Below are 23,530 nucleotides of genomic sequence, written 5' to 3'. Positions count from 1 at the left end.
AAAGGGATCAAATACTTATTTCTCTGTGCACAATACAAATAAATATATATAATTTTGACTATGTGATTTTCTGTTTTTTTTTTAAATATAATCTATCTCTCACTGGTAAAATTAACCTAGCCTAAAAATTCTAGACTGTTCATGTCTTTGAGTGTGGGCAAACTTACAAAATCAGCAAGGGATCAAATACTTATTTACTTCACTGTATGTAGTGCAGTGTATTTGCACAGCGCTCAGACATGCAGGCCTTCAAGTCCCCTAGTGGGACAAAAGAAAAAGTTAAGAAAAATGTTGTAAAAAAATAAAAAAATAAAAGTTTCAAGTCAAAACCCCCAAAATTGCCTTTTTTACCATAAAAAGCTATACATAATTGGTATCGCCGTTTCCTTAACGACCCAAACCTTAAAACTATTACATAATTTATCCCGCACGATGAACGCCTTAAAAAAAAAGAAAAACAATGCCAGAATCAATGTTTTTACTACACATATCCCAAAAAATGTAATAAAAAGTGATCAAAAAGTCACATTTACCCCAAAATAGTACAAATAAAAATGACAGCTCGTCCCGCAAAAAAAAATCCCTGACTTTGCCCACGAAAAAATAAAAAAGTTATGGGTCCGAATATGGCGACACAGAAAATAAATGATTTTTTTCAAAAAGTTATTTTATTTTATTGTGCAAAAGCTGCAATACATGAAAAAAACTACAGGGTGGGCCATTTATATGGATACACCTAAATAAAATGGGAATGGTTGGTGATATTAACTTCCTGTTTGTGGCACATTAGTATATGGGAGGGGGGAAACTTTTCAAACTGGGTGTTGACCATGGCGGCCATTTTGAAGTCGGCCATTTTGTATCCAACTTTAGTTTTTTCAATGGGAAGAGGGTCATGTGACACATCAAACTTATCGAGAATTTCACAAGAAAAACAATGGTGTGCTTGGTTTTAACGTTACTTTATTCTTTCATGAGTTATTTACAAGTTTGTGACCACTTATAAAATGTGTTCAAAGTGCTGCCCATTGTGTTGGATTGTCAATGCAACCCTCTTCTCCCACTCTTCACACACTGATAGCAACACCGCAGAAGAAATGCTAGCACAGGCTTCCAGTATCCGTAGTTTCAGTTGCTGCACATCTCGTATCTTCACAGCATAGACAATTGCCTTCAGATGACCCCAAAGATAAAAGTCTAAGGGGGTCAGATCGGGAGACCTAGGGGGCCATTCAACTGGCCCACGATGACCAATCCACTTTCCAGGAAACTGTTCATCTAGGAATGCTCGGACCTGACACCCATAATGACATAAATAACTCATGAAAGAATAAAGTAACGCCCGAACCGCACATAATCTTAAAAAACTATGCAGCGCTCTAGCGCTACTAACTGCTGCTGCGAACCGCGCTGGTCCCGCTTCCAACTGAACCTGCGTCCGCAGGACGCAGATTCAATTGGGTTTATTCCTGGAGCCTCGCTCCAGCATTCATTCTGCTGTGAGCAGCTCGGTGCAGGTAGGCACGATGTAGTGACATCATCGCGCCTGTCTGCACCGAGTCACTCACGGGACGTGGGAACGGGGATAGGTAAGTAATTATGTTATTTTTTTTATTAGGTACGTACATATGGTGGCATTATACTGTATAATACAGCTAAGGGGAACATTATACTATATAGGACAGCTAAGGGGAACATTATACTGTGTAGCAGCTATGGAGGGCATTATACCGTGTAGAGGCAGCTATGGAGAGCATTATACTGTGTAGCAGCTATGGGGGCATTATACTGTGTAGCAGCTTTGGGGGCATTATACTGTGTAGCAGCTATGGAGGGCATTATACTGTGTAGTAGCTGTGGGAGCATTATACTGTGTAGCAGCTATGGGGGCATTATACTGTGTAGCAGCTATGGGGGCATTATACAGTGTAGAGGCAGCTATGGAGGGCATTATACTGTGTAGCAGCTATGGGGGCATTATACTGTGTAGCAGCTATGGGGGCATTATACTGTGTAGCAGCCATGGGGGCATTATACTGTGCAGCAGCTATGGAGGGCATTATACTGTGTAGCAGCTATGGGGGCATTATACTGTGTAGCAGCCATGGGGGCATTATACTGTGCAGCAGCTATGGGGGCATTATACTGTGTAGCAGCTTTGGGGGCATTATACTGTGTAGCAGCTGTGGGAGCATTATACTGTGTAGCAGCTATGGGGGCATTATACTGTGTAGCAGCTATGGGGGCATTATACAGTGTAGAGGCAGCTATGGAGGGCATTATACTGTGTAGCAGCTATGGGGGCATTATACTGTGTAGCAGCTATGGGGGCATTATACTGTGTAGCAGCCATGGGGGCATTATACTGTGCAGCAGCTATGGAGGGCATTATACTGTGTAGCAGCTATGGGGGCATTATACTGTGTAGCAGCTATGGAGGGCATTATACTGTGTAGCTGCTATGGAGGGCATTATACTGTGTAGAGGCAGCTATGGAGGGCATTATGCTGTGTAGCACCTATGGGGGCATTATACTGAATGGGGCAGCTATTGGGGCATTATACTGTGTAGCTATGGAGGGCATTATACTGTATGGGGCAGCTATGGGGGCATTATACGGTGTAGCAGCTATGGAGGGCATTATACTGTGTGACAGCTATGGGAGCATTATACTGTATGGGGCAGCTATGGGGGCATTATACTGTGTAGCAGCTATGGAGGGTATTATACTGTGTGGAGGCAGCTATGGGGGCATTATACTGTGTGGGGGCAGCTATGAGGACATTATATTGTGTAGAGGCAGATATGGAGGGCATTATACTGTGGGGCCAGCTATGGGGGCATTATACTGTGTAGCAGCTATGGGGGCATTATACAGTGTAGAGGCAGCTATGGAGGGCATTATACTGTGTAGCAGCTATGGGGGCATTATACTGTGTAGCAGCTATGGGGGCATTATACTGTGTAGCAGCCATGGGGGCATTATACTGTGCAGCAGCTATGGAGGGCATTATACTGTGTAGCAGCTATGGGGGCATTATACTGTGTAGCAGCTATGGAGGGCATTATACTGTGTAGCTGCTATGGAGGGCATTATACTGTGTAGAGGCAGCTATGGAGGGCATTATGCTGTGTAGCACCTATGGGGGCATTATACTGAATGGGGCAGCTATTGGGGCATTATACTGTGTAGCTATGGAGGGCATTATACTGTATGGGGCAGCTATGGGGGCATTATACGGTGTAGCAGCTATGGAGGGCATTATACTGTGTGACAGCTATGGGAGCATTATACTGTATGGGGCAGCTATGGGGGCATTATACTGTGTAGCAGCTATGGAGGGTATTATACTGTGTGGAGGCAGCTATGGGCGCATTATACTGTGTGGGGGCAGCTATGAGGACATTATATTGTGTAGAGGCAGATATGGAGGGCATTATACTGTGGGGCCAGCTATGGGGGCATTATACTGTGTAGCAGCTATGGATGGCATTATACTGTGTAGGAGCTATGGGGGCATTATACTGTGTAGAGGCAGCTATGGAGGGCATTATACTGTGTAGCAGCTATGGGGGCAATATACTGTGTTGAGGCAGCTATGGAGGGCATTATACTGTGTAGAGGCAGCTATGGGGGCATTATACTGTGTAGCAGCTATGGAGGGCATTATACTGTGGGGGCAGCTATGGGGGCATTATACTGTGTAGCAGCTATGGATGGCATTATACTGTGTAGCAGCTATGGGGGCATTATACTGTGTAGCAGCTATGGAGGGCATTATACTGTGTAGCAGCTATGGAGGGCATTATACTGTGTAGAGGCAGCTATGGAGGGCATTATACTGTGTAGCACCTATGGGGGCATTATACAGAATGGGGCAGCAATGGGGGCATTGTACTGTGCAGCTATGGGGGCATTATACTGTATGGGGCAGCTATGGGGGAATTATACGGTGTAGCAGCTATGGAGGGCATTATACTGTGTGGCAGCTATGGGAGCATTATACTGTATGGGGCAGCTATGGGGGCATTATACTGTGTAGCAGCTATGGAGGGCATTATACTGTGTGGAGGCAGCTATGGGGGCATTATACTGTGTGGGGGCAGCTATGAGGACATTATACTGTGTAGAGGCAGATATGGAGGGCATTATACTGTGGTGGCAGCTATGGGGGCATTATACTGTGTAGCAGCTATGGATGGCATTATACTGTGTAGCAGCTATGGGGGCATTATACTGTGTAGAGGCAGCTATGGAGGGCATTATACTGTGTAGAGGCAGCTATGGAGGGCATTATACTGTGTAGCAGCTATGGGGGCATTATACTGTGTAGCAGCTATGGAGGGCATTATACTATGTAGCAGCTATGGGTCACAATAGACTGTGGGGGCAGCTATGGGGGACATTATACTGAGCAATTACAAGAGCTGCAGGTCCAAGGGGGAGGAGCTGTGTAGCACTATATACAAGGGGGGGTGGCGCTATGTGGCACTATATAGAAGGGGGGATTGCTGTATAGCACTATATAGAAGGGGGGAGCGCTGTGTATCACTAGATCTAAGGGGGATTGCTGTGTAGCACTATATACAAGAGGGGGAGGGCTATGTGACGCTATTTACAGAGGGGGAGGGCTGTGTAGCGCTAGTTACAGGGGTCAGTGTGTAGCTCTATCTATAGGGGGCTGTGTGGCTTTATCTACAGGGGTCTGTGTGTAGCGCTATCTACAGGGGGTTGTGTGTAGCACTATCTACAGGGGGTTGTGTATGGTGCTATCTACAGGGGCTGTGTTTATGTGGTGCTTTACTCTACAGTGTTTGACACAATTATATTCAGGGGCGCAGTCTATGGTGCTATAATATTTAGGGGCCGAGTGTTTGGTACTATTTTATTCAGGGGTGCAGTGTTTGGTGCTATTATATTTAGGGGCACAGTGTGTGGCACCATGATAATTTTATCTTTGTTTATAGGTGTGGAAATGTTGGGAAAAGTGAGGAGCCAAAGACATCTGAGTGGCACATTTTGCAGAAATGGGTCATGGCCGGGAAAAGTCGTCATGAAGTCCAGACTGGATGGAGTAGAAAAGAGGAAAAAAACTACATCGTCACCTGTGAGTCACTAGATTTATAGACAAACTGTCATCTCTCCTGACATGTTTATTATAGGAAATCGTTGTATTTCACAACAAGTCTTTGTGCAGTCCAGGACTGATAGACAAATAAGTGTTGCTATTCCCCTTGTCAGGAGAATGTGTCCCTACACTGTGCGATACTGTCAGCGATGGTTGGAGACTGTCAGTATGTGGGGACACTGCCTTTTCACAAGGGGAGTAGTAACACCCATTTGTTCATGTCTGGACAAAAAGGAAGTGTTAACAATAGTTACAGGGCGGCGGTGGAGAATGGGGGCCCATCTTTGGGTAACAGCCCAGGGCCCATGGTCTACTTAATCCACCACTGATCTTGGTTCCTGCTGTTACTCTAATAGTTAGGCTGTAACTTTAATAGATTTTTGGCTAGTTTAGCCCAGTTTTTAATATTAGACAGATTACATATGCCCCCGCATTATAAACTGAAATACCAGTAATAGTCAACCAAAACTACTACCAAGCAAAATCCACTCTCCAAATGGCGCTCCTTCCCTTCTAAGCCCTACAGTGTGCCCAAACACCAGTTTACGTCCACATGTAAGGCATTACCATACCCGGGAGCACCCGCTTAACAATTTATGGGGTAAGATTCTCCAGTGGCACAAGCTGGGCGCAACATATTGTGTGGTGAAATGGCATATCAGTGGAAAAATTGCAATTTTACTTTGCATCATCCACAGCATATTAATTTCTGAAAAACACCTGTGGGGTCTAAATGCTCACTGCAGCCCATGAAAAATGCCTTTAGGGTTGTAGTTTCTAAAATGGGGTCCCGTTTTTTGTTTTTTGGTAAATCAGGGTTTTGCAAATGCGATATGGTGTCCGCGAACCATTCCAGCAAAATCTACGCTGCAAAAGTCAAACCACTCCTTTTCTCCTGAACCCTCCCATATGTCCAAAAAGCTGTTTATAACCACATATGGGGTATTATCATACTCGGCAGACATTGCTTTACAAATGTTGGGGGGCTTTTTCTTCTTCATTCCTTGTGAAAATGTTGATCTAAAATGACATCTTATTGGAAGAAAATTAATTGCTTTCATTTTCACGTCTTAATTCTAATTATTTTAGCAAAAAAACTATGGTGTCAAAATTCTCACTATACACCTAGATGATTCCTCAAGGGGTATAGTTTCCCAAATGGAGTCACTTTTGGGGTGTTTCCACTGTACTAGTACTACAGGGGCTCAGCAAATGCAACATAGCGCCCAGAAACCATTCCAAAAGCTAAATGGCGCTCTTTCACTTCTGAGCCCTACCGTGTGTTCAAACAGCAGTTTATAACTGCATATGGGGTATTGCCATACTCGGGTGAAATTGTTTTACAAATGTTGGGGTGCTTTTTCTCCTTTAGTTCTTGTGGAAATTTAAAAAAAATAGTTAAACCAACATTTTATTGGAAAAAAATTTCATTTTCACGGCCTACGTACAATAATTTCTGCAAAATAACAGTGGGGTCAAAATGCTCATTATATTACTAGATAATTTCCTTGAGGGCTGTAGTTTCTCAAATGGTCACTTGTGGGGAGTTTCCACTGTTTTGGCACCTCATGGGCTTTGCAAATGCGATATGGCCTCCACAAACCATTCCACCAAAATTTTAGCTCCGAAAGCAAAATGGCGCTCCTTCCCTTCTGGGCTCTTCCGTGTGTACAAACAGCCATTTATGACCACATATGGAGTATTGCTGTAATCGGGAGAAATTGTTTTACAATGTACGGGTGCTTTTTCTCCTTTAGTCCTTGTGGAAATCAAAAAATTCTAAGTTTTCTTGGAAAAAAAATAATTTTTCATTTTCACAGCCCAATTCTAATAAAATCTTTAAAGCACCTGTGGGGTTAAAATGGTCACTACACACCTCGATAAATTGCTTGTGGGGTGTAGTTTCCAAAATAATGTATTTTTTGGGGTGTTTCCTTTGTTTTGGTACCCCGAGACTTCTTCAAACCTGACATGGTGCTTAAAATATAATCTAATAAAAAGAAGGCCCCAAATCCACTAGCTGCTCCTTTGCTTCGGAAGCCATGTGGGATATTTCTAAAATCAGAAGAATCTGGGTAATACATTTTTAGTTGTATTTCCCTGGTAAAACCTTCTGTGTTACAGAAACAAATGGATTAAAAAATACATTTCTGCAAAAAACTAATTAATTTGTAAATTTCACCACTACTTGCTTTAATTCCTGTGAAACACCTAAAGGGTTAAGAAACTATCTAAATGGTGTTTTGAATACTTTAAGGGGCGTGGTTCTTAGAATGGGGTGATTTATGGGGGTTTGTATTGTATGGGCCCCTCAAAGTCACTTCAGAACTGAATTGGTCCCTGAAAAAATTGCCTTTTGAAATTTTCTTGAAAATAATAGAAATTTCTGTTAAAGTTCTAAGCCTTGTAACGTCCTAGAAAAATAAAAGAATGTTCAAAAAACGATGCCAATCTAAAGTAGACATATGGGAAATGTTAATTAGCAACTATTTTGTGTGGTATTACTATCTGTCTTAAAAGCAGATACATTTAAATTTATAAAAATGATAATTTTTGTAATTCTTTACTACATTTTGGTGTTTTTCACAAGTAAACACTGAATGTATCGACCAAATTTTACCACTAACATAAAGTCCAATGTGTCATGAGAAAACATTCTCAGAATTGCTTGGATAGGTAAAAGCATTCCAAAGTTATTGACACACAAAAAGTGACACATGTCAGATTTGAAAAATGAGGCTCGGTCAGGAAGGTCAAAACTGGCTGCAGTGAAAAGGGGTTAATGATAACGTATAATTGTATTATTTGTGAATGTATGTGTACTTCAGGCATTTCTACAATGGAAGGACAAAATATTGCAAAGCCAAGAACAGCGGTTGCGTCTCTCTGCAGTTCTCAACCAGACTTTTCAAAAAGTGCATGAAGACACTGGGATATTTCTGATCAAGCCTCTGATTTCTTGGGCTGGAAGGTAATGTATTAAGTATGTTTTTCCCCCCCCCTATACTGTTTGCTGGCCAGCTGATAAAAAAAAGTCTTCAAATGAAAATACGCCTACTATTTATAATATTATGTCAACATGTAGACAACATATATGTCAACACATATTGAGCTGGGCCTCAATATAAATGAGAGAATACCAGCTCTGGAATCATAAGTAATTGTTTTAGTTTTCATTGTGTTTATGTGGTTGAAGTCAATGGGGGACGAACCTCCAGAAAGCGACAGAAAAAGGCAATAAAAAAGAATGCTGTAGTTTTCAAAAATTGCACATGTCCCTGCAAAACATTTGTTTTTTTAACCTCACAGTGGCAATGAGTTTTCTTAAAATTTAATTTACTACTTTGTAAGGGTATGTGTACACAGGGCGGATGCGCTGTGTAAAAGCACACAGCGTATCCGCCCCGTGTGCCGCAGGAATTTCCAGGCGAAAAATCGCACCAAATTGTGCTGCAGTTTTTCGGCCGGAATGTCCGCTGCGGAAAACTGCACAAAAAAAAAGAATGGATACTTACCATGGCAACGTGTCTCACTGACGTCATGACGTTCTGCAGCCCTGGGATGATGTTACATTTCATGTGACTGTAATTGACTGCAGCTGTCACATGGGATGAAAGTCATCCCAGGAGGTCAGCCTGGATAAAGAAACAGAATTCTTGGTATGTATAATATATATATTATTTTTTTATGAGTTGTGTTTTTTTGCAGCAGAATCCTCCCATTGAACTTGATGGGAAAAAACCGCAACAAATATCAGCGTTTACGCAAATACAATTGATATGCTGCGGATTAAAAAACCGCAGGTCAATTTCTGAGTGTTTTTTCTGCTCATCATTTACGCAGCGTGTGGATGAGATTTGTTCAAATCTCATGCACTTTGCTGGTACTGTATTATGCTGCGAATTTTCCATAACCAAATCCGTTCTGGAAAATACGCAGTATTTACGCTACATGTGAACGTACCCTAACAGTTTCTGGCAGTTGTGGTAATTTACTGCAGTGGCAAAAACACTGCACAAACCATTAAAGTGGTTTTCCCATGAGGGACATTTATGACATATCCACAGGTTATGTCATAAATGTCAGATAGATGCGGGTCCCACCTCTGGGACCCGCACCTATCTCTAGAACGGGGCCCCCTAAACCCTGTTCTGCCGCTCTGTGTTGCGGTAGAAGCCGGTGAATTCCGACCTTGACTTAGGAAACAGAGTAGCTAGCTAGGCAGCGCCTCACACAGCGGTTACCCGCCAATCTTACAGCGCCAGCCACGCAGGACCAGCATTGACTAAAGTGCCTGAGGAAGGTCAAGGTTTTGACCGAAACGTCGCACGCACTGTCACTGGCTACAAATAAATAAATTATTTACTTGGATAAATAATTCCATATTGGTGTGCATAGTACTTCGTTTCGCTACTGGATCGGGTTGGGCCCCTACTCATGCACCCACACCATTACCTAGTGCTATCCGAACCTTGTAGCTGAGCTATGCTGTTTCCATAGAACTAAATGGTAGTTACGGAAGCAGCGTATCTCTCATGCCTCATTGCTTCCGTAACTGTGATTCACTACTATGGGACTTACAGCAACAGTGCAGCTCAGCGGGTGTAGAGCCTTGATTTCTTTGTTTTATATTTCCTTTTGTCATTTAGTTCTGTACTGGAGACTCGGAAGCAAATCAACTCTAATATAAAACCTGTACGGCACTCTTCTCTGCCTCCATTGTGGCAGGTAATATCAGTTGTTAAAAACTACCTGTAGCTCAGAATTTACATTTTTACAAAAAGATTAATGCATGTATTGAAGGGCTAGTTAATAACATACTATAATATCATGCATTTATTCAACAGTCTTTTCTTTTCCTCTTAAGGATGGAATATCTTGTCGTGGTATATCTACTTCTCATGTGACCAAGAAATGGAAGTATATGCACACCCACACAGAGATGAGACCACTAGTGGTCACGCCTAAATTGCTGGAGATGGATATACACAGATACTTGTGTAAGGAATGTTGGTGAGTAAAAAAAATCAAGTATAAGGCCCCATGCACATGGCCGTTGCCATAATCACGGCCGCATTTTTTGAGCCATGCTTCCATACAAAGTATGGGAGCACGGCCCGTAAAATGCAAAAGAACGGACATGTTCCATAATTTTCGGAACATTTCTATGGCCCGGACACCTTCCCGTAAACAAACGGGAAGGTGTCTGTGCATGATAGAAGCGAATAGGTCCGTAATTGCGGTCCGTAATTACGGAAGTTTTTACAGTCGTGTGCATGGGGCCTTAGACTCCAATGTAAGGAATAATCTGTGGCACTCGCCCTGATTTCAATCTTCATTTTTGCATCTTATCATATAAAAATACCACGCAGTGAAACAAGAGGTATTGGATAACGGCCATGTCGAGTTGGCCCTTGCTTCATCAAGGCCTTAACGAAGTTCATATGTGAATATTATTGTGAGATACATTTTTTCAGGGTAAGATGCTAATAGTGGTCTACAAGGACCTATCCTCTATGAACTTTACTGTCTGTACTGTATGTCCACATTTCACATAATAATATTAATAATAATAGGTTTTATTACCAAAATTGTGCAGTACTGGATTTTAATTTTATATTGTACATGTTTGTTTTGCAGTGTTGTATCACAGCTACGAGATTCTTTGCGTGGATTACCTCTAAAAAAAGTCTTTACTCAAAAAAACATTGCCCATGTCAAGTGGACTGCCCCTTTTCCTGCACAGTGAAAATGGAAGGAGGGCAAACAGACTTTTCCTACTGTTCTGTAAAACATTAAAATGTATCAGTGTGGAGTGCCAAATATATGTAAAAGTGTTGCGTGTTTACGGTCATTGCTGAGAAGTCAGATTGTGACATGAGTATTCAGCTGACTTGAACATGATTGTGAGTACGATGACAGTGGAAGGGACATTGTACATAAATGTCGAGCGAATCTCCACCCCACAGGTGAGGGAATCCCTGTGACACAATAGAGGGACATAACTTATATGGACAGACAGCCCAGGGTCCATTGAAGGACCCCAGGGCTGTCTTACCATATTTCCTGTTAGGGCATACTTAGCTATGCCCTAACAACTGCCTGTGTACTATCAGTACACAGGATAATGTACTGGCATATAGATATCTGCCACTACATTAAAGTTGAAAAATAAAAATCAAAAAGTAAAATTAATTTAAAAAAAGTAATCTTAAATAAAAAATAAAATAAACAAATGCTATTTTTTTTTACAATAAACATGATTAAAATATAAGTTCCAATACATAAAATAATATACACCTATTTGGTATTGTCGTGACCGTAATAACCTGCAAAATAAATTTATAGCGTAATTTATGATGATTAGTGTATGCTGTGAAAAGAAAACAAAAAAAAATTTTTTCTTCAATCTTGCCAAAATACAAATTTGAGCTAATTAACCCCTTAGTGTCTAAGCCTGTTTTGGCCTTGTGGACACAGCCGATTTTTGCAAATCTGACATGTTGTCACGGACACAGGGTATGTGGACCCACTAGGCCACTCTGCCGTAGCGGGGAGGCAGCTGACCAGGTCACAGTCTATGCGGAAGTCAATGGCAGACAGTAATGCTTGGGTACCTGAAATAGTCTGGGCGGTGGCTGTGGCTTCAGCACGGATGGAGGCAGGTGCGGCAGGTGGCACCAGACGTGGCGGGCAGTATCTGATGAAGCGGAAGACACTTGGCGTGGCAGGTGACACTTGGCGTGGCAGATTACACTTGGCGTGGCAGATGACAGTTGACGTGGCAGATGTCACTTGACGTGACAGATGACACTTGGCGTGGCAGATGACACGTGACATGACAGAAGACACTTGACGTGGCAGATGACACTCCAACGCTGGTAGGCACAGGAACTAGAACAATACAGGAACGGTAACAGGGCACGGGTAACAGCTGGAACGGGAGACACTAAGGGACCATTGCGAGACAGACTGGGAAAGACTAACAACGCTCAGGTAAGGATTAGAAGGCCAGGGGCCTTCTTATAGACCAGGAAATCGTGGCAGTTGATAGCGATGTCGATTTCCTAATTGGGCGCGCTGGCCCTTTAAGGCCGGGCGCGAGTGTGCGCGCGCACCCTACGGGACCCAGCCGAACGGAGCGGAAGTGAGCGCTGGCATCTCCTAGGAGGGAGCTCACAGATCCATGGCTGCGGGCGTCGGGAGGTGAATAAACCCGACGGCCCGCGGCCATGGACGCTACAGTATCCCCCCTCTTACGTCCCCTCTTCTTGGGGCCAGAGTGAGAGAGGAACTTTTTAATAAGAGCAGGGGCGCTGAGGTTCTCTTCTGGCTCCCAGGACCTCTCTTCAGGACCAAACCCTCTCCAGTCCACCAAATAGAAAGTCCTTCCTCCTACCCTTTTGCAGCCCAGGATCTCCTTTACCTCGAATACATCAGAAGGACCACTGGGAGCAACTGTGGAACTAGAAGTCTTGTTGTAGCGGTTCAGGACCACTGGTTTCAGGAGGGACACATGGAAGGAGTTAGGGATTCTGAGGGTAGGAGGCAGCCGCAGCTTATAGGAGACAGGGTTAATTTGTTGCAGGATCTCGAAAGGACCAAGGAACCTGGGAGCAAACTTGTATGAAGGCACCCTCAAGCGAATGTTCCAAGAGGACAGCCAGACTTTAGTCCCAGGAAGATACTGAGGCGGCTCTCTTCTCTTGGTACTGCCTTTCGCTTCATGCGATCCACCACCAGCAAAATAGAGGACCGGGTCTGTTGACAGATTTGCAGGAAGTCCCCATATGCAGAGACAACAGCGGGTACCTGAGATGAAGTTGATACAGGAAGAGGAACTCTGGGATGTTGACTGTACACAATGTGAAACGGAGTGGAAGTGGTGGACTCACTTGTGTGGTTGTTGTAAGAAAACTCGGCCGATGGAAGAAGCTGTACCCAGTTATCGTGCTGTGAAGAGATGAAGTGGCGGAGATAATTTTCCATGATCTGGTTGATCCTCTCAACTTGCCCATTGGACTGGGGGTGATAGGCAGAGGAAAAGTCCAAACTCACATCCAGGAGTTTACAGAGGGCTCTCCAGAACTTAGAGGTAAACTGAACCCCCCGGTCGGACACAATGTGAAGAGGCAAGCCATGCAAGCGAAAGATGTGCTGAATGAATAGACTCGCAAGTCAGGGAGCAGAGGGTAGGCCGGTCAGCGGGATAAAATGTGCCATCTTAGAGAACCGGTCCACCACCACCCAGATGGTGTTGCATCCTGCAGAGAGAGGAAGGTCTGTGACGAAGTCCATAGCGATATGCTGCCAGGGGGCACTGGGTACAGGCAGAGGTTGAAGCAGGCCGGCAGGCTTGGAGTGAGTCACTTTATTAGAGGCACAGACCGTGAAAGCAGAGACAAAGTCCAGAACATCCTTAGGTAGCGTGGGCCACCAAAAGTGACGAGCAATCAGGTCTTGGGTTTTACGGACACCGGCGTACACAGCTAGTTTAGAACTGTGTCCCCCGCGGAGAATTCTTTTTCTTTCTGCCAACCGAACAAAAGTTCTCACCGGAGGGATATTTCTAAGCTGCAGAGGATTGGCGGTGACAACGCAGGATGGGTCTATGATCGTCTGAAGGGACTCCACCGTGTCTTCCGTCTCAAATGATCTGGACAGGGCATCGGCCCTCACATTCTTGTCAGCGGGACGGTAGTGGAGCAGAAATTGGAAACGGGTGAAGAACAGCGACCACCTGGCTTGACGAGGATTCAGTCTTTGAGCGGACTGAAGGTGGGTGAGGTTCTTGTGGTCGGTGAAGATCAGGATGGGGTGAGCAGCGCCCTCAAGAAGATGTCTCCACTCCTCCAGGGCCAATTTGATAGCCAGTAGCTCCCGATCTCCAATGGAGTAATTGCGCTCAGCAGAAGAAAACAGTCTTGAATAGTAGCCACATACAACTGCCTTTCCTTTGGAGCTCCTCTGGAACAGAAGTGCGCCTGCACCAACAGAGGAAGTGTCCACTTCTAGTGAGAACTGCCGAGATACGTCATGGTGATGGAGGATTGAAGCTGAAGTGAAGGCTTTCTTGAGGCTAATGAATGCGGACTCTGCCTCTGGAGTCCATACCTTGGCGTTCACACCCTTCTTGGTAAGGGTAGAGATGGGGGCCGTCAGAGAAGAAAAGTTCGGAATAAACTGCGGGTAGAAATTGGCGAAACCCAGGAACCGCTGTATGGCCCTTAGGCCTTGAGGACGTGGCCATTCCAGGACAGACTTTCATTTCTCAGGGTCCATCTTGAGGCCTTGATCCGAGATGACATAGCCCAGGAAGGGCAAAGACCTTTTTTCAAAGATGCATTTCTCTAACTTGGCATACAAGCGATTCTCTCTTAGTCGCAGAAGAACTTGACGAACATGCCTCCGATGGGTCATCAGATCTGGGGAGAAAATTTGAATATCATCGAGATAAACTACAACACACATATAGAGGAGATCTCGGAAGATATCATTAACAAACTCCTGAAATACTGCGGGAGCGTTACACAGTCCGAAGGGCATCACTAGGTATTCGTAGTGCCCATCGCGGGTGTTAAATGCCGTCTTCCATTCGTCACCCCGGCGAATCCGGATTAGATTATAGGCCCCCCGCAGATCTAGCTTGGAAAAAATTTGGGCTCCTCGTATGCAATCAAATAGCTCGGAAATGAGTGGCAACGGGTATTTGTTCTTGACCGTGATCTGATTGAGACCACGGTAGTCAATGCAGAGTCGGAGAGATCCATCTCTCTTTTTAACGAAGAAGAAGCCTGCCCCGGCCGGGGAGGTAGATATTCGAATAAAACCCCTCTCCAAGTTCTCCTTGATATAGGCTGACATCGATAAAGTCTCTGGCAAGGAGAGAGGATATACTCGTCCACGGGGAAGAGAAGCATTGGGAACCAGTTCAATGGGACAGTCATAATTCCGATGTGGAGGCAACGTCTCAGCCTCTCGTTTGCAAAAGACATCCGCAAAACTGGCATATTGAGATGGTAGGCCGGAAAGTGACTGAGGCAGAGGGGGCACAACAGGACGGACTTGTGACAGGCAATGGCTATGGCATCTGGAACCCCATTGAAGAACCTCTCCAGAATTCCAGCCGAGTGTCGGGGCGTGTAGACGGAGCCATGGCAGACCCAGCAGGATAGGATTGATAGCCTTAGGTAGTACCAGGAAGGTGATCTGTACTGAGTGAAGAGCTCCGACCCGTAGTGTCAACGGCTCAGTGATGAGCATGATCGGATCAGGCAACGGTAGACCATTCACAGAGGCAACTGCCAGGGGTCTCTACAGACGGACTATGGGTAGTTGAAACCGATCCACTAGATCCTGGTGGATAAAATTAGCAGCCGCTCCAGAGTCAAGATAGGCGGAGGAAGGATGGGATGCCTGTCCGGTGACGATGGCCACAGGTATTGATAATTTGGAAGAGGTTTAAACGTTTGGAGACGTTCCACCTAGAGTTGCTTCTCCAACCAACCCTAGGTACTGGAGTTTCCCGGTTTCTGTGGGCATTGGCGCACAAAATGACCCTTGAGGCCACAATACATACAAAGTCCAGAGGAGCGTCTGCGCTGCTTCTCCTATTCAGACAACCGGACTCTGTCTACCTGCATGGGTTCTTCAGGTAGCGCACTAGGAGTGGACAATAGTGGTCTCTGGGCAGAGGGTGCTGGTCTGTGGGCCCAGCTCTCCTGACGAACCTCTTGAGAGCGCTCCCGGATTCTCATATCAACCCGGGTGGCTAATAGGATGAGGGCATCCAAGGTAGAAGGAAGGTCGCGGGCTGCCAGTTCGTCCTTGATGTGAGAGGACAGTCCCTGCCAGAAGGTCGCCACCAGAGCCTCATTGTTCCATGCCAGCTCGGCTGCTAGGGTACGGAGGGAGATAATATACTCCCCTACTGTGGAGCCCTCTTGCTTGAGGGTCAACAGAGTAGCTGCGGCAGAGGATGTTTGACCCGGCTCCTCGAACGAAAGGACTGCAGGAACAAGGCTAGGTCCGCGGATACAGGTCCTTGTTGCTCCAAGATTGGGTTCGCCCATGAGAGGGCCTTGCCAGCGAGGAGGGAGATAATAAATGCCACTTTGGCCTCCTCGGAGGGGAAGAGATGAGGCCGTAGCCTAAAATGCACTGTGCATTGATTGAGAAATCCGCTACATGCTCTGGGGTCACCGTCATAGCGAGGAGGAAGGGGCAGAGGAACTGAGGATCCGGAACAAACAAGGGGAGCAACAGGCAGAGGCACGGCAACAGCTTCAGGGGGAAGAACCGGGGGTAGAACAGCGAGTAGATCCAGGCGGACCAGGATAGAATTCACCGCCTCAAGGAGTTGATCCTGACGTGTGCGTAGGTCATGCATCTCTGTTTGAATTTTCTGTACTGGGGTCTTGGGCTGGCCAGCGGGTTCCATGGCCTGAGCGTACTGTCACGGACACAGGGTATGTGGACCACTAGGCCGCTCCGCCGTAGCGGGGAGGCAGCTGACCAGGTCACAGTCTATGCGGAAGTCAATGGCAGACAGTAATGCTTGGGTACCTGAAATAGTCCGGGCGGTGGCTGTGGCTTCAGCACAGATGGAGGCAGGTGCGGCAGGTGGCGCCAGACGTGGCGGGCAGTATCTGATGAAGCGGAAGACACTTGACGTGGCAGATGACACTTGGCGTGGCAGATGACACTTGACGTGGCAGAAGACACTTGACGTGGCAGAAGACACTCCAACGGTGGTAGGCACAGGAACTAGAACAATACGCAATACAGGAACGGTAACAGGGCACGGGTAACAGCTGGAACGGGAGACACTAAGGGACCATTGCGAGACAGACTGGGAAAGACTAACAACGCTCAGGCAAGGATTAGAAGGCCAGGGGCCTTCTTATAGACCAGGAAATCGTGGCAGTTGATAGTGATGATGATTTCCTAATTGCGTGCGCTGGCCCTATAAGACCGGGCGCGAGCGTGTGCGCGCACCCTACGGGACCCAGCCGAACGGAGCGGAAGTGAGCGCTGGCATCTCCTAGGAGGGAGACGGAGACCAGCGCTCACAGATCCATGGCTGCGGGCGTCGGGAGATGAGTAAACCCGACGGCCCGGGCCATGGACGCTACACATGTGTTACTTTATGTGGAAATAACTCCAGAATGCTTTTGCCTATCCAAGCGATTCTGAGACTGTTTTCTCGTGACATGTTGTACTTTATGATACTGAAAAAATGTTGTCGTTAAATTCAATATTTATTTGTAAAAAACACCAAAATTTAGAGAAAATTTGCAAAAATCTGCATTTTTCTAAATTGTAATGTATCTGCTTGTAAAACAGATAGTAATACCACACAAAATAGTTACTAGTTAACATTTCCCATATGTCTACTTTATGTTTTGCATCGGTTTTTTAAAGTGCTTTTATTTTTCTATGACCTCACAAGGCTTAGAACTTTAGCTAGAATTCTCGCATTTTCAAGAAAATTTCAAAAGGCTATTTTTTCAGGGACCAGTTCAGTTCTGAAGTGGCTTTGAGGGCCTTATATATTAGAAAGTCCCCATAAATCACCCCATTTTAAAAACTGCACACCTCAAATTATTCAAAATAGCATTCAGAAAGTATTTTAACCCTTTAGGCATTTCACAGGAAATAAAGCAAAGTAGAGGTGAAATTTACAAATTTCAATTTTTTTTCATGAAACTCATTTGTAATACATTTTTTCTGTAACACAGAAGGTTTTACGAGAGAAACGCAAATCAATACTTATTGCCCAGATTCTGCAGTTTTTAGAAATATCCCACATGTGGCTCTAGTGCGGTAATGGACTGAAACACAGGCCTCCGAAGCAAAGGAGCACCTGGTGGATTTTGGGGCCTCTATTTTATTAGAATATATTTTAGGCACCATGTCAGGTTTGAAGAGGTCTTGTGGTGCCAAAACCGTGGAAAACCTCCAAAAGTGATCCCATTTTGGAAACTACACCCCTCAAGGAATTTTTCAAGAGGTATAGTGAGCATTTTTAGCCCACAGGTTTTTTGGTAAATTTATTGGAACTGGTCTGTGAAAATGAAAATCTACTTTTTTTCTGAAAAAACATACAATGTTTTAGTTTTTACAAGGAATAAAGGAGAAAAAGCACCCCAACATTTGTAAAGCAATTTCTCCCGATTACGGAAATACCCCATATGTGGTAATAAACTGCTGTTTGGACCCATGGCACGCCTCAGAAGGGAACGAGGGCCATTTGGATTTTGGAGCACAGATTTTGCTGGAATGGTTTTCGGTGCCATGTCGTGTTTGCAAAGCCCTGGAGGGACCATAACAGTGGAAACTCCCCAAAAGTGACACCATTTTGGAAGCTACACCCCTCAAGGAATTTTTCTAGGGGTATAGTTAGCATTTTGACCCTACACGGTTTTTGCTGAATTTATGGGAATTATGCCGTGAAATTGAAAATCTAAATTTTTTGTAATAAAATGTAGTTTTAGCTCAGATTTTTTCATTTTTACAATAGATAAAGGAGAAAAAACACCCCAATATTTGTAAAGCAAACTCTTCTGAGCACAGCAATACCCCATATGTGGTAATAAACTGCTGTTTGGACACATGGTGGAAGTTAGAAAGGATGGAGCGCCATTTGACTTTTGGAGCTCAAGTTTTGCTGGAATGGTTTGCGGCCCCATGTCACATTTGCAAAGCCACTGAGGGTCCAAAATAGTGCAAACCCGGCAAAAGTGACCCCATTTGGGAAACTATACCCCTCGTGGAATTTATCTAGCGGTATAGTGAGCATTTTGACCCCACAGTTTTTTTGCTGAATTATTGGGATTATGCAGTGAAAATGAAAATCTACATTCTTTCCACTAAAATGTTGAATTTTTTCATTTTCACAAGGAATAAAGGAGAAAAAGCGCCCCAACAATTGTAAACCAATTTCTCCCGAGTACGGTAATACCCCACATGTGGTCATAAACTGCTGCTTGGATACAATACAGGGCTCAGAATGGCAGGAGTGCTACTTGGCATGTAGATTATGGTTGATTGTTTTTTGGGTGCCATGTCGCATTTGCAGAGCCCCTGAGGTACCAGTACAGTAGAAACCCATGAAAAGTGACTCCATTTTGGAAACTATACCCCTCAGGGTAATCATCTAGGGGTGTACTGAGCATTTTTATCCCACAGGTGTTTCATAGATTGTATTAGAATGAGGCAGTATGAAAATGAAACATTTTTTTTTTCCCAAAAATATGTAGTTTTGCACCCAATTTTTTTTCCACAAGGGGTAATAGGAGAAAAAACAACACATAATTTGTTACCCAATTTCTCCCGAGTACGGCAATACCCCATGTGTGGCCCTAAATGGCTGTTTGAGCACATGGCAGAGCTCAAAATGGAAGGAGTGCCATGTGGCTTTTAGAGCATAGATTTTGATGGACTGGTGTACGGGCGCCATGTCGCATTTGCAGAGCTCCCTTAGGTACCAGAGTAGAGTGTAAAAACCTGAGAAGTGACCCCATTTTGTAAACTACACCCCTCAAGGCATTTATCATTTGCCTGGACATATGACAGGGCTTAGGAGTGAAAGGCGCATGTGAGACCTATTTTGGTGATTTTCGCAGCATTAGCCCACAACGCTTTGGGGTCAAATAGTAAAACAAACCCCCAAGTAGTGACCCCCATTTTGGAAACTGCACTCCTGAAGGCATTTTATTAACGGGTGTAGTGAGCATTTTAACCACACAGGGGTTTTTTTTCTATAATAAATGAATGCTCAGTGAATGGTGCAAAGTGAAAATTGCAAATTTCCACAGGTATGTGCCATTTTAGTGCACAATATTTTGTGCCCAGTTCATGCCACAGAAGACAAATACCTCAAACTGTTAAGCGGGTTCTCCCGGGTATGGCGATGCCATATATGTGGACGTAAACTGCCCGTTGGGCACGCTGCAGGGCTCAGAAGGGAGGGAGCGCCATTTGGCTTTTGGAGCGCAGATTTTGCTTAGTGGTAGTTTTGTTTGGGGTTTTGCTGGTATTTCAGTTTATGATCATCAGGGGCATAATAAGAGGGTATAATAATGCGGTAAATAAATAATTCATAGATATGTGGCCGGTGTCGCACTGATAAATAGTGCCAGATCTTATCCGCTTTTGGACACTCTGCACATTTTGCATCGCCATATTCTGAGAGCCAGAACTTTTTTTTTTTCTCCACCGGAGCTGGGTGAGGGCTTATTTGTTGCAGGACAATCTGTAGATTTCATTGGTACCATTTTGGGGTACATGCGATTTTTTTGATCACTTTGTATTTCATTTTTTGTGGCAAACAAGGTGACCAAAAACCTGCAATTCTGATGTTTTTTATAATTTTTTTTACGGCGTTCGCCATGCGCTATGAATGACAATTTTACTTTATTCTGCGGGTCTGCACGATTACGGCGTTACCATATGTATATAGTTTCTCTTATGCTTTGCAGCATCTGCACGATAAAATCACTTTTGTTTCAAATTTATTTTTTGTGTCACCAGATTCTGAGAGCCATAACTTTTTTATTTTTCCATCAAAAAAGCTGCGTGGGGGCTTTTTTTTTGCGGGACGGGCTTCAGTTTTTAATGGTATAATTTTGGGGTACATGCAACTTTTAGATCCCTTTTTTTATTCTGTTTTGTGAGGGGTAGTGACTAACAAACTGTGATTCTGGAATAGTTTTTTATTACAATTTTTTACGGTGTTCACCGTACGGGTAAAATAGCGTGATATTTTTATAGTTTGGGTCGTTACGGATGCGGTGATACCACATATGTGTACTTTTTTTATGTTTTTCCTATAATAAAAGACTTATTATAGGAATAAAGGCTGTTAGTGTTTTTTGAAACTTTTTTTTTCATGAAACTTATTTTTTTTAACTTTTTTACAACGTTTTTATTAACTTGTTTTACCTTTTTTTTGTGTCCCACTAGGGAACTTGAAGGCATGAAGCCCTGATCGCTATTCTAATACACTGCACTACCTACATAGTGCAGTGTTTTAGAGCTGTCAGCTATTCACTGACAGCATTCCTATTAGGCTTCGCCTCCCAGCGGGGCCTAATAGGCTTCCATACTAGGAAGCGATTGTTCGGCTACGGTTGCCATAGCAACCATCGGAACACCCGCGGGTGCCGATGGTTGTCATTAGCAACCATAGCGTGCGATCTAATCACTTAGATGCAGCGATAGCTGCATCTAAGGGGTTAATCGTCCGGATCGGAGCCTAGCTCCGGTCCTGGCCGTTAGAGCACGATGTCAGCTGTGACAAACAGATGACATCCGCGCCCGTGGCAACCATCGCGGTTGCCGACAGGCTACAAGACACTTAGATGCATCGATCGCGTTGATCGATGAATCGAAGGGGTTAATCGGCCGTATCGGAGCCTAGCTCCGGTCCTGGTTGCAGAGGGGTGCCGGACATCTGATTACCGGCGGTGATAGAGCTGGCTCAACGTACCCGGCCATTCATTGATTCTAATTGTACCTGTGTCCTATAGACGCAGGTACAATTATAGTGCAGGAGGGGGTGGTGCTGGCGCCCCCCTCTAAGCTGCGCCCGCGGCGCATGCCCCGCCTGCCCCCCCTAGCTACGCGCCTGTCCTCAACCACCCAGAAATAGCACCATTCATGTGAGTTAGGATTTTCATTTCATTTATAGGACATTGCATATGCTATGTCCCAATTGTAGGCTCATGTGGGACTAAGGCCTCATGCACACGACGGTAAAAACACCCGTTATTGCGGGTCGTAATTACGACCCGCAATAAGGGTCCCATAGACTTCTGTTAGTCACGGGTACCTTCCCGTTTTCTCACGGAAAGGTGCCCGTGCCGTTAAAAAAATAGAGCATGTTCTATTTTTTCATTTTACGTGCCGTGCTTCTATACTTTATAATGGCAGCACGGCTCGCAAAAGCGTAATTACGAGCGCGGTCGTGTGCATGAGACCTAAGACTTCCAAGTGTGTCTCCTGGAAACATGCAATGTGTATCTTACGTTTGTGAAGATGATGCAGGATTCGCGTATTCAACCCCTTCACATTGGAGGAGGCTATAGTGAGGTCAGCCATGGGCGTTGGCAGAACCGCACTTTGAAACATTCCGGAACAGGCAGGAAAAGCAGGAGTCCAGGATCACCACAAGTAAATGAAGGGCGGGGGGGACGGGGACGGGGTAAAGCCTAGGGATAGAAATCACAGCATTAAAGGAAAACAAAGACATCAACAAAAAAGGCAGCAAAAAAGAGACTGCCACCTTAGCTAAGCACAAAATTGCAAAGGACCAAGAAGCGTCCGCTGCGCTCCGGGTTGGACTGCCACCTACAGGGGGAAGGTGACAACTATGCATAAGAGCATTCCGCGCTCCCCAGCGTATAATAACAAAAGTAGAAGTATAAACCGCTATTATGACAGACAAATTGAAAAAGAGAGGGGAAGGCATGTTAAAACAGCAGGAAAAACAATATTATAGGCAGAAAGCATATTAGACATCCACATTTAAGCAAGAGCTAAAGAGGACTTCCAGGAACTAAGGGAAATCAATGGCAGGTAATGAAATAAGTCCTGGCACATTCAAACAGGGCATCAAACATCACAGATGTTGAAGAGTTCTCACCTGGCACTGTTCTCCGTCACCTAAGGTGAAATGTTGTAAAGAATGTTTAGTAAATCTGTCATACTTCATGCAACTGCAAGGCCTCACCAAAAGTGGCAGGGGACCTCCATACAAAAAGCATTTTCACAGTTCAATTAAAACTGAGGTAATTCCATAGATTGATGTAATTGTGTGATTTTTGGGGCAGCTAATAAAAGAGCATGTCCTGAGTAAGCTAGGTGTTCTTAGCCTTCCATCATACTCCTATAGATCTGCAAATTCATAAATATTTCCTACTACAACCCTATGTCAAATAGATCAGAAGAAATGTCCCAGGGAACTCGCCACCAGCATAATGCACTTTCTTTTTCCATATGTTTGGAAAATCGCTTTGCCTGGAATATACAAGCTGCAAAATACACATGTTGCATATCACATACATGTGGCATACTAATGTCAGCCAGATCCTGAGATTCTGCAAAGATTCTGCCTCTCCAAAAGTTGCATTCCCCTGCTTTAAACCAACATATCAAAGGTAGTTGGGGCCAGTTAACATGCACTGTACTTAGTACATGTTTTTGTTACTACAGTTTTTATTCACCTTTTTATTCTGTACACGTTTATTGCAGCGTTTTATTATTTTACTTATAGGCGATATGACTATACTGGATAATAAGTTTTAATGATTCCAGAGTTCACATTACCGACGTTCCACCACACGGGGGCGCTGTTCTGCATTTGTTTTGGTTTTTTAGTGCTTGACGTCAGCTCGACA

General features: G+C 44.5%; 1 protein-coding gene across 1 annotated transcript in view; it reads left to right on the top strand.

Annotated features, from left to right (window-relative positions):
* Nucleotides 1–11,013, top strand: part of LOC142748045 (uncharacterized) — a 36,914-nt gene extending 25,901 nt beyond the window's left edge. The window contains exons 8-11 of the mRNA XM_075855158.1: nt 7,958–8,100; nt 9,779–9,857; nt 9,997–10,142; nt 10,770–11,013. Coding sequence (XP_075711273.1) covers nt 7,958–8,100; nt 9,779–9,857; nt 9,997–10,142; nt 10,770–10,878 — 477 coding nt within the window. The 3' untranslated portion in view covers nt 10,879–11,013. The remainder of the gene's footprint in view (nt 1–7,957; nt 8,101–9,778; nt 9,858–9,996; nt 10,143–10,769) is intronic.
* Nucleotides 11,014–23,530: the final 12,517 nt, after the last annotated feature.

The sequence above is a fragment of the Rhinoderma darwinii genome, chromosome 3 (assembly GCF_050947455.1).
Source record: "Rhinoderma darwinii isolate aRhiDar2 chromosome 3, aRhiDar2.hap1, whole genome shotgun sequence".
In the NCBI taxonomy this organism is placed as follows: domain Eukaryota; kingdom Metazoa; phylum Chordata; class Amphibia; order Anura; family Rhinodermatidae; genus Rhinoderma; species Rhinoderma darwinii.
Note: the sequence above shows the minus strand (reverse complement) of the source record. Positions and strands in the feature narration are given on the sequence as shown.